The sequence below is a fragment of the Hypanus sabinus genome, chromosome 6, assembly GCF_030144855.1.
Source record: "Hypanus sabinus isolate sHypSab1 chromosome 6, sHypSab1.hap1, whole genome shotgun sequence".
Lineage (NCBI taxonomy): Eukaryota > Metazoa > Chordata > Chondrichthyes > Myliobatiformes > Dasyatidae > Hypanus > Hypanus sabinus.
In genome coordinates, this window is record NC_082711.1 from 182,784,323 (window position 1) to 182,796,600 (window position 12,278).

The 12,278-nt window shown below is 41.9% G+C and overlaps 1 protein-coding gene across 2 annotated transcripts in view; it reads left to right on the forward strand.

Annotated features, from left to right (window-relative positions):
- LOC132396199 (integrin alpha-E-like) overlaps positions 1–12,278 on the forward strand; it is a 300,648-nt gene that overhangs the window by 148,432 nt on the left and 139,938 nt on the right. For both annotated transcript variants that reach the window (XM_059973778.1, XM_059973777.1), the window contains exons 19-20: positions 673–801; positions 5,493–5,566. In XM_059973778.1, coding sequence (XP_059829761.1) covers positions 673–801; positions 5,493–5,566 — 203 coding nt within the window. The remainder of the gene's footprint in view (positions 1–672; positions 802–5,492; positions 5,567–12,278) is intronic.

The window sequence follows — 12,278 nt, forward strand, 5'->3', positions numbered from 1 at the left end:
TCTTGCCAAAATTATAATTTGCTAATATGAAATCTGTGGAGTGGTCAAACAATGAGTTTTAATGACTTCAACCTAAGTGAATGTAAACTTCTGACCCACTGGGAATGTGATGAAAGAAATAAAAGCTGAAATAAATCATTCTCTCTACTATTTTTCTGACATTTCACATTCTTAAAATAAAGTAGTGATCCTAACTGACCTAAGATAGGGAATGTTTTCTGGGATTAAATGTCAGGAATTGTGAAAAACTGAGTTTAAATGTATTTGGCTAAGGTGTATGTAAACTTCTGATTTCAACTGTATATATATATAAACAACAAGCAAAACCAAAAGTTATTGAGTCCTGTGAGACCCACAAGTCACAGAAAATCATTTCAGTCTGCTGCATGCCACTGAGATATATTTCTGGATCCAATGTGCCACTTTGTCATGGATGTCATGGGTTTTTTTCAGCAGCTTGCCATGCAGCACATCATCAAAAGTCTTGCTCCCTCATTGAGATTTTTGGTAACTTCTTAAAAAAATGCAATCACATTAGTACTAATGATTTCCATGACCCATTTATGAATTAAAGTGCAGGATCTTAGACCAGTTTTAGAGATGCTGTAGAAATCCTAGTTGTTCTATTTTTCACAGGAAGCCTAACTAAAATTTTTAATTCTTTAATTTCAGCATTGTACCATTGATTGCGTCTCTGCCATTGATATAGAAGTCAATTATAAGCTATACAACAGTGAAGAAAATGCTCAACTACCCTTACCAGTTCTTGACAAATTTACTAATCCTTCAACAGCTTTTCAGGTAAAATTAAAATAGAAAAATAACTGAATTTATTAAGGTGGTTTCAAGCACAAGCGTTTAAAGCAAACAATCTATAGATAAGTCAACTAAGGATGGGGCTGCACCACATCTTGTACTGTGTAATGAGTTTGGCTATGTGATTGAAGTTTCTGTGGCTGAGCACTATGGATGCAGTGGAAATGAGTCCTTCAGTTTTAAGCTGAGTAGAGGTAAAGATTACACTGGTTCTTGGATGAAAGTGCTAAATTGGGGGAAGGATAACGAAGCTGGAGAAAGTAGATTGGGAGTTGTTGGTTGAGGCTAAGTTCACAACTTGCATATGGGAGCCTTAAAGCCCATTTCCTCAGAGTTCAGGGTACCTGGATGAGGAAGTGGAGGGGTGGGTTAGTAAATTTACTGATGACACAAAGGTTGGGGGTGTTGTGGATAGTGTGGAGGGCTGTCAAAGGTGACAGTGGGACATTGATAGGATGCAAAACTGGGTTGAGAAGTGGCAGATGAGTGTGTGGTGGTTCATTTTGGTTGGTCAAATATGATGGCAGAGTATAGGATTCATGGCAAGACTCTTGGCGGTGTGGAGGATCGGCGGGATCTTGGGGTCCGAGTCCATAGGACATTCAAAGCTGCTGTGCAGGTTGTCTCTGTGGTTAAGAAGGCATACAGTGCATTGGCCTTCATCAATCATGGGATTGAGTTTAAGAGCCAAGAGGTAATGTTACAGCTATAAAGGACCCTGGTCAGACCCCACTTGGAGTATTGTGCTCAGTCCTGGTCTCCTTACTACAGGAAGAACGTGGAAACCATAGAAAGGGCGCAGAGGAAAGTTAAAAGGATGTTTCCTGGATTGGACAGCATGTCTTATGAGAATAGGCTGAGTGAACTCGGCCTTTTCTCCTTTGAGAGACAGAGGATGAGAGGGGACCTGATAGAGGTGTACATGATGATGGGAGGCATTGATCATGTGGATAGTCAGAGGCTTTTTCCCAGGGCTGAAATGGCTAGCACGAGAGGGCACAGTTTTAAGGTGCTTGGAAGCAGGTACAGAGGACATGTTAGGGGTAAATTTTTTTACGTAGAGAGTGGTGAGTGCATGGAATGGGCTGCCGGCGACGGTGGTGGCGGCGGATACCATTGGGTCTTTTAAGAGACTCCTGGATATCTACATGGAGATTAGAAAAGTAGAGGGCTATGGGTAACCCTAGGTAATTTCTAAGGTAAGGACATGTTCTGCACAGCTTTGTGGGCCAAAGGGCCTGTATTGTGCTATAGGTTTTCTATGTTTTTTTTCACCTGACTGAGTACTAATGACCTGTGATCAGCTGGCTGGAGTGTTTACCGATATCTTTAACCTCTCATTTTTCAGTCTGAGGTACCTACTTCAAGCAGGCTTCAGTTATACCAGCCCCTAAAAAGAATGTGGTAATCTGCCTCAATGACTATCATCCAATAGTACATACAACCACAGCGATGAAATGTTTTGAGAGGTTTGTGATGAAACACATCAATTCCTGTCTAAGAATCCACTTAGATCCTCTCCAATTTGCCTATTGACATAACAGGTTCTCAGCAGATGCCACTTCATTGGTTCTTCACTCAATGCTGGAACATCTGGACAGCAAAGTGCATACATCAGGTTGCTCTTTATTGATTACAGCTCAGCATTCAATACCATCATCCTCTCAAAACTAATCAATAAGCTTCAGAACCTTAGCCTTAATATCTCCTGTGCAAATAGATCCTCTATTTCCTCACTTGCAGACCACATCTCCTCCTCAATCTCCATCAGCACAGGTGCACCATAAGGCTAGGTACTTATCCCCTACTCTACGCACTTTACACTTATGACTGTGGCTCAACACTGTTCCAATGCCATATTTAATTTTCCTGATGACACCACTGTTGTTAGCTGAATCAAAGGAGACTGAAAATCTGGCTAAGTGATGCCATTACAACAAATCTCTTAATGTCAGCAAGACCAAGGAGAAGATTATTGACTACAGGAGGAGGTCCATGAAGGTCCATGAGCCCGTCCTCATCGAGGGACCAGAGGTGGAGAGGGTCAACAACTTTAAATTCCTCAGTGTTTTCATTTCAAAGGACTTACCCTGGGGCTAGTGTGTAAATGTAATTATGAAGAAAGCACGGCAATGCCTTTACTTCCATAGAAGTTTGCAAAGATTTGGCATGACACCTAAAACTTTGACACACTTCTGTAGATGCATGGCAAGGAATATATTTACTGGTTGCATCACAGCTAGTGGAATGGAAAATCCTACAAAAAGTAGTGGATACAGCCCAGTCCATCACAGGTAAATCCCTCCCCACCACTGAGCACATCTACACGGACCACTGTCACAGGAAAGCAGCATCCATCATCCGGGAGCCCCACCACCCAGACATGCTCTCTTCTCACTGCTGCCATCAGGAAGAAGGTACAGGAGCCTCAAGACTCTCATCACCAGGTTCAGGAACAGTTATTACACCTCAGCCATCAGGTTTTTGAACCAGTGGGGATAATTTTACTCCACTTCACTTGCCCCATCACTGAACTATTTCAACAACTTATTGATTCGCTTTCAAGGACTCTTTATCTCATGTCCTTGATATTTATTGCTTCTTTATTTATTTATTATAAGATCATAAGACATAGGAGCAGAAATAGGCCATTTGGCTCATCGAGTCTGCTCCACCAATTCCTAATGGCAATTTCTTTTTTCTTTTGTATTTACATGGTTTGTTGCCTTTTGTACATTGGTTGTTTGATTACCCTGTTGGCTGCAGTCATTCACTGATTCTATTATGGTTTTTGGATTTACTGAGTCTGCCTGCAAGAAAACAAATCTTGGGGTTATATATGGTGGCATTTATGCACTTTAATAATAAATTTACTTTGAATTTTGAACTTTGGCTATCGTGTATGGGAATGAAAACAAGGCTCAGAAAACTTGGATGACAGGAGCTATTGTAAGTTAAGCCAAAAAGTAAAAGGAAGCACATCCAAGTTGAGAGGTGAAAATGAGATTGGTTTAGATTGGCATCATTGTTAGCACAGTCATTGTGGGTTGATGGAACTGTTCCTGTGCTGTTCTATCGTCTATGTAGTATAGCATGTAGTTAGAGTTACCTCAACATCTCATATGATTTGGAACTTTGGTCAGATTGCACCTGGAATATTGCAAACAAGGTCTAGTTTGGTTTAGCTGCCTTTAATACATGGTGTGCAAAAGAGGTTCATTGGATTGATTCTTGGATTTAGTGAGAGTGCCTGCTGGTGAAGGAAGAGATTGTCCTTAGGAAGGAGCTCACTAAGCCTTTGCTTTCAGCTTCAGATTCAGATTTATTTAGTTATTTGTCACATATACATCTAGGCCTGGAGCGAGTCACCAAGGTGGGTCCTGGTTCCTAGTGTGAGGTTTGAACAACTTAAACACCAGCCCAGATAATCTAGGGGCTCCTCTGTCCATAACACTAAGACTATGAGACTGCCCCCAGGTGCTGTGCCTGGTGTCTGCAAATTTGTGGCCACTTGCCTCGCTAATATAATGAACTGAATACATAGGGCCTTCTCCAGGCCATTCTGGGAATTTAGATCTAAGGACTCAATTTGGTTCTGAATGCTGTTGTTGCTCGCTTCTATCGTTTGCATGATTTGTTTTGTTTTTTCATCACTTTCTCCGTGGGCACTGGGGGCTGGTGTTAATTTTTTGATTGGGTTCCTTTGGGTTCCTTGCTTTGTGAATGTCTGTTAAGCAAACAAATCAAGATTGTATCATTTATAAATTAATTGGTAATAAATGCACTTTGAATCTGAAACATAGAGTGAATTGCATTGTTTGCGTTAACAACCAGCACAACTGTTATGTGTGAGGTTATGCCCCATGACTATCATTAATTTTTTTTGATGTAGTCTCTGAATAGCCTCTTGAGTAGCCAAGAAGATCAATGAGGGTAGGGTAGCAGCTTTGGTCTACATGAACTTCAGAAAAGCCTTTAAGGTTTTGCATGGTGAGGTGCTTTAAATTATTCACTTTCTGCCCAGATAGAAGATGAGGTGCTATTTCTCATGTTTACATTGAGTTTTGATGTAAAAGAGCTGGAGGGCACAGATGAGTGGATGAGAATCATTCCAAATTAACTCACCTGGAAAGAGAAATAGCCCTAGAGATTACAGACAGCTTGAGAGGGATACAATGTGGGAGACATCTTGCTGTCAGAGAGGGATTCAATTCTAGACAGTCTCAGATGGATACAGTATTTGTACCTCCTGCCAGTCCAGGAAGGATACAGTACAGGAGAGTCCTGATGATCATAAAAGAATATATTTCTGGAGACTCCTATTGGTAGGACACTGGAGTGATAAAGATGTACAGCACTGACCATGAGTGCTGATATAATTTCAATAGAGATGATGCTGGAGATTCTGAGATATTCCTAATGGTACACTAAACCAGCCTAATTATTATCATAAATTATTGATTTCTGATTATATTAAATCTGGGGATGAACAGCCTATTTCCACCCTCCAATCCAAGGTGGTGTTTGTGTGGACATTCTAGGAATATATCCTTACCAATATATTCCTAGAATATATTGATTATATACCAAAGTTTATCTTTCTTTGAAAAGGCAATTCTTTGATTATTTGTTATGATATAACACATCAGCAATGTTACTTCTATCTTTTTTTTCAGCTCCAATTTAAGAAGGACTGTGGCTCTGATAACATTTGTGATGCAAATCTCATTTTGGAATGCAGTTTTCCATAGTAAGTTGATAATTCTTTGTATGTTATTATCAGTCATGGAAACAGGCCCTTCAGTTTGAATGGTCCATGCTGACCACAAATCCTCCTTACCTATCATGTTGCCGACACTCAGCCCCTCCCCTCCATGTAGTTATCCAAATTATGCGATTGTACCTGCCTCAGCCACTTTCTCTGGCAGTTCATTTCAGATACTCAGTACACTCTGTGTTAAGAAATTATCTGTCAAGTCTCTTTGAAATAACTCCTCTCTTATCCTTTCTTATATATATACCCTCTAGTTTTGGATTCCCCAGCCCTGAGGAAAGGACCATAATGATCCACCTAATCCAGACCTTTCATAATTTTATAAACTTCTATGAGGTCACCAATCATTTTCATGCACTCGAGAGAATAAATATCCAGCATAGCCTTACCTACCCAATAACTCAGACTTTCTAGTTAAGGTAGCATCCCCGTAAATCTCTTCTAAACTCACTCCAGCTTGATAATTTCTTTCCTGTAAAAAAATGACCAAAATTATATACAATTCTTCCCAAGTGTGCCCTTACCAATGACTTAATGCAGTGCCAGCAGATGAAGGCCAACATGCTAAATGCCTTATTCTCCACCTTGTCTATTTACACAAACCGTGCACTTGCATTCCCTTTCACTGTATAGGTCCAGCGCTTACTTGATTTTTCAAATGCGTTACTACTCAGTTAGCTGAGTTGAAATCCATTTCCCATTCTTCAGCACATCTCCATAACTGATCAGGGTTTTTTTGCAATTCATTATAACCTGCTTCACTGTTAAAACCCCCGTATTACCGGATTCTGATCCAACTGGATCCCACCACCAAACATGTCCTTGCCTCCTCCCCCCTCCTTCACTTTCTGCTTTCAGCTAGGATTGCTCCCTATGCGATTCCCATTCGTCCCTCCCCACTGAACTCCCTCCTGGTACTTATCCTTGCAAGCGGAATAAGTGCTGCATCATCTCCCTCACTATCATTCAGGGCCCCAAACCTTCCTTCCAGGTGAGGCGACACTTCACCTGTGAGTCTGTTGGGGTTATATGCTGTGTTTGGTGCTCCCAGTGTGGCCTCCTGTATATCAGTGAGACCTGACATAGACTGGGAGACCGCTTCGCTGAGTATCTATGCTCCATCCGCCAGAACATGTGGGATCTCCCAGTGGCCACCCATTTTAATTCCACTTCCCATTCCCATTTCGATATGCCCATCCATGGCCTCCTCCATTGCCGTGATAAGGCCATACTTATGTTGGAGGAACCACACATTATATACTGTTTGGGTAGCCTCCAATTTGATGGCATGAACATCAATTTCTCAAATTTCCAGTAATTCCCCCCTCCACCACTTCACCATTTCCCACCCCCTTTTCCCTCTCTCATATTATCCCCTTGCCCACCTTTTGCCTTCCTCTGGTGCTGCTACCCAACCCCCCCTCCTTTTTCTCTTTCTTCTATGGCCTTCTGTCTCTTTCACTAGTAAACTTCCTAGCTCTTTGCTTCATCCCTCCCCCTCCAAATTTCACCTATCGCCTGGTGTTTCTCTCTCACTTCTCTCCCCGCCTCCCACCACTCTTCTAATCTACTCCTCAGCATTTTTCCTTCAGTCCTGCCAAAGGGTTTCGGCCTGAAATGTTAACTGTACTTTTCTCCATCATTCCTCCAGCATTTTGTGTGTGCTGTTTGGGTATATTTCAAGTGAATCAGCTGTGATGGAATGATAGAGTAGACTCGATGACTTAGTGGCCTTATTCTACTCCTTCGTCTTACGGTCTTATTAGTATTATTAGTAACCTTGCTAATTGCATCATGTACATTCACCTCCAGATTGTATATACATATAAGAAATGAGTAACAGAGCTCCCAATGCAGACCACTTATGCACCCTCTAGTTACAGACCTCTAGTCCATGAATCAACCTTCAACCATTACCCTCTGCTTTCTATCATCAAGCCAATTCTGAATCAAACTTGCTAGCTTCCTTTGAACCCCATGCAATCTAATCTTTCAAAACAGCCTGCTCTGCAGAACCTTGTCAAAGTTCATATTCAAGTCCATATAGACAATATCCACTGCTCTACCTTCATCTGTTACCTCTTCAAAGGACTAAAAAGATAATTTGAAAGATTCGCCAGGCATGATCTCCCACACCAAAACCATGCTGACTGTTCCTGATCAGACCTTGGCTATCCAAGTGATGGTAGATCTTGTCCCTCAGAATTCTCTCCAGTAACTTCCCTACAACCAAAGTCAGTTTCATTGTCTTCTAGTTCTTGGCTTGTCCTCTCTACCCTTCTTGAACAATGGAATAACATTAGCCACCCTTGGGTCTTCTGGAACTTCACCAGTGACTGAAGAAGAAGCAGATATCTCTACAAAGGCCTTCATCATTCTTTCCCTTATCCTCCAATAAGGTCCAGGGTGCACTTGATTAGGCCTTGGGGATTTGCCCAATTCAAATGCACTTCAAGGCTGTAAATACTTCCATCCTCGTAACTTGTATGTGATCCAAGACATTGTTTCTTATTACCCTCATTCGTTTAGCATCCATGATCGCCACCTTAGTGAATACCGAGGAGAAACAGTCATGCAGAATCTCGACCATCTCCTGCAGCTCTATACACAGTTACAAGGATGAAAGCATTTATAGCCTTGAAGTGCATTTTTTTGTCAGCTGAGATCATTGGGGGTCTCTCTTCCCGCCATTACGGGCATTTACACCACACGCTGCATCCGCAAATCAAACAGCATTATGAAGGACCCCATGCATCCCTCATACAAACTCTTCTCCCTCCTGCCGTCTGGGAAAAGGCTCCGAAGCATTTGGGCTCTCATGACCAGACTATGTAACAGTTTCTTCCCCCAAGCCATCAGACTCCTCAATACCCAGAGCCTGGACTGACACCAACTTACTGCCCTCTACTGTGCCTATTGTCTTGTTTATTATTTATTGTAATGCCTGCACCATCTTGTGCACTTTATGCAGTCCTGGGTAGGTCTGTAGTCCAGTGTAGTGTTTTTTTTTCTGTGTTGTTTTCACGTAGTTCAGTGTAGTTTTTGTACTGTTTCATGTAGCACCATGATCCTGAAAAATGTTGCCTCATTTTTACTGAGTACTGTACCAGCAGTTATGGTCAAAATGACAATAAAAAGTGACTTGACTTGACTTGAAACTGGGCCCTGAAGATATTTAAGAGGGCCTAGTTTCTCCATAGTCAGCCTTTTACTGTTAATATAAGATCATAAGACTGTAAGATATAGGAGCAGAATTAAGCAATTTGGCCCATCAAGTCTGCTCCGCCATTTCATAATGGCTGATCCAATTTTACTCTCAGCCAAAATCTTCTGCCTTCTCCCCGTATCCCTTCATGCCCTGACCAATCAAGAACCTATCAACCTCTGGCTTGAATATATATACAGACTTGGTCTCCATACCTGCCTGTGGCAAAGAATTCCACAGATCCACTGTCTGGCTAAAGAATACCTCATCATTTCCATTCTGAGAGGATGCCCCTCTATTCTGAGATGGTGCCCTCTGGTCTTAGACTCTCCACTAAGGGAAACATCCTCTCCACATCCACACTATCAAGGCCTTTCACCATTCAATAGGTTTCAATGAGGTCATCCCTCATTTTTCTTGATTCCAGTGAATACAGGCCCAGAGCCATGAAACGCTATCCATATGACAAGCCATTCAGTCCTGGAATCATTTTTGTGAACCTCCTTTGAACCCTCTCCAGTTTCAGCACATTATTTCTTAAGATAAGAGGCTCAAAACGTTTTTAGATTGTACAAGATCACCATAATCTTCAAATTTCGAATTACATTTCAAAAACTAACAAACTACGGGGAGCCGCAGCACAGAGATCAAAGAGCCGCATGCGGCTCCGGAGCCGCGGGCTGCCAACCCTTGGGCTAACCGGACTATAACTTCCTTTCTTTTGCCTTCATCCCTTCTTAAGAAGTGACAGGGAAAGCCAAGACTAAAGTTGGTGCTGCTTTGTGTTTTGCTATTTCATACCCAGAAGTAGGGAAAAATTCCATTCATATAGTCGATGTGGAGAGGATATTTCCTACAGTTTGTGAGTCTAGAACCAGAGAGCACAGTCTTATGATGGAGGGATGTCCATTTAGAAAAGAGATGAGGAGGACTTTCTTTAGCCACAGGGTGGTGAATCTGTGAATTCATTGCCAAAGGCAACTATGGAGTCCAGGTCATTGGGTACATTTAAGATGGAGGTTGATAGGTTCTGGGTTAGTCAGGGCTTGAAAGGGAGAAGGCAGGGGAATGGGATTGAGAGGAAAGTGGAACAGCCATGATAAAACCGCCAAGCAGACTCAATGGCCAAATGGCCTAATTCTGTTCCTCTCTCTTATGGTCTTATATCTATAGATAAAAATTAACCAATTAGAAATTACTTATTCAATACTGCAATACCAAGTTAACCAATGAAAAAACACATATTCACTTAATCAGAACAAAGAAGCTTCCAGAGCTTTCCAGAATTATACTTTATATAACCACTAGAAGCATATTAAATTGATAGGTGCACTCTGACCAAATTTATCAAGGTAAAGATAATTTTAAATCTAGTTTTGATAATGAGGTCTCCTATACATTGGAGAAACCAATTCAAAAATAAACAAGAGAAAATCTGCAGGTGCTGGAAATCCAAGCAACATGCACAAAATGCTGGAGGAACTCAGCAGATCAGGCAGCATCTATGGATATTGATAAAGTCAACGTTTCAGGTGAGAGCCTAATCTTGAATCTTGAAATGAATATTGGGTGACTGCTTTGGAAAACAACTGTAAAATTGATTCTGAGCTTTGAGTCCTATAGACCATAAGACATAGGAGCAGAATTGGGCCATTTGGCCCATTGAGTCTGCGCCACCATTTCATCATGGCTGATCCATTTCCCTCTCAACTCCATTCTCCTGTCTTCTGTCTATAATCTTGCACACCCTGATTTATCAAGAATGACCTCCACCTTAAATACACCTAATGAGTTGGCCTTCACAGCCACCTGTGGCAACAAATTCCACAGACTCACTACCCTTTGACTAAAGAAATTCATCCTCGTCTTTGTTCTAAATGGAGGTCCCTCTATTCTGAAGCTGTGCCCTCTGGTCCTAGACTTGTCCACAAAAGCAAACATCCTCTTCACATCTACTCTATCTAGTTGTCTTCTACTTTCAATCTGTAGCTCTGTCCCATCAACACTTCTTTGTTATTGACTTGTAGAGATGCCCAGTGTGAGTTGAGCAATCTACACCTAAGTTTCTGAATGGACACATTGCAGCACTTGGTATTCCATAATGAATTCAACAATTTTATGTTATCAACTGCCTGTTTCTTTAATGGAACCATAGCAAAATACAGGATGGAAACAGGCCCTTGGCTCACCAAATCCATCATGTCCATCAAATACCCATTTATACCAATCCTTCATAATTCTCCTCATATTCTCATCAATGGTGTGCCACAGTGGCATTGTGGTTAGCATGATGCTATTACAGCTTGGGGTTTTTGGAGTTAGAGTTCAATTTTATCACTATTTGTAAGGAGTTCATACATTCTCCCCATGACCGTGTGGATTTCCTCTGGGAGCTCCAGTTCCCTCCCACAGTCTAAAGATGTACCAGTTAGTAGGTTAATTGGTTAATGTAAATTGTCCAGTGATTAGGCCTAGGGCTAGATAGGTGGGTTGCTGAGCAATGCAGCCCATTGAGACAGTTCTACACTGTATCTCTAAATAAAATAAATAAATAGAACTACCCCCCAGATTCACACACCTACAGTATATAATGGGGATAATTTACAGTGGCCAATTAATTTAGCAATCTGCACATCTATAGGAAATGGAAGAAAACTGAGCACCTGAAGGAAATCAACAGGCCACAGGAAGTACGTACAAACTCTATGCAAGTGGTCAGATTGCATCTGGTTCTCTGGTGTTTCAAGTCAGTGGCTCGACAGTGACCCCACTATGCACCCCACTCACCATCAATGTTGCAAGATTCTTCAATTTTAATTTGTTTTATTTTCTCTAATTCCTGCTGTTTAAATAATAATTACTTTTACAACTTTGATCTGCACCCTACACAGACATTCACATTTATACTTCTTTTGATGAAAGATAATGGAACACTACGGCACAAAAACAGGCCAATTAGCCGAAGGTACCTGTGCTGACCATGATGTCAATCCAGACTAATTTCTCGACTATATCTCTTCCCACCCTGCCAAATGTAAAAATGCTATTCCCTATTCCCTGTTCCTCCGTCTCCGCCGCATCTGCTCCCAGGATGAGGCTTTCCATTCAAGGACATCTCAAATGTCCTCTTTCTTTAAGAACCGTGGTTCCCTTCTGCCATCATCAATGATGCCCTCACCTGCATCTCCTCCATTTCCCGCACTTTGGCCCTCACCTCATCCTCCCATCACCACAACAGGGACCGTGTTCCCCTTGTCCTCACCTACCACCCCACCAGCCTCTGGATCCAGCATATTATCCTCCGCAACTTCCGCCACATTCAACAGGACCCCACCACTAAGCACATCTTTCCCTCTCTATCCCTCTCCACCTTTTGAAGAGACAGTTCCCTCTGCGACTGCCTGGTCCACACGCCCCTCCCCACAGATCTCCCACATGGTACTTACCCCTGCAAGTGTAAATGCTACAACTGTCCCTACACCT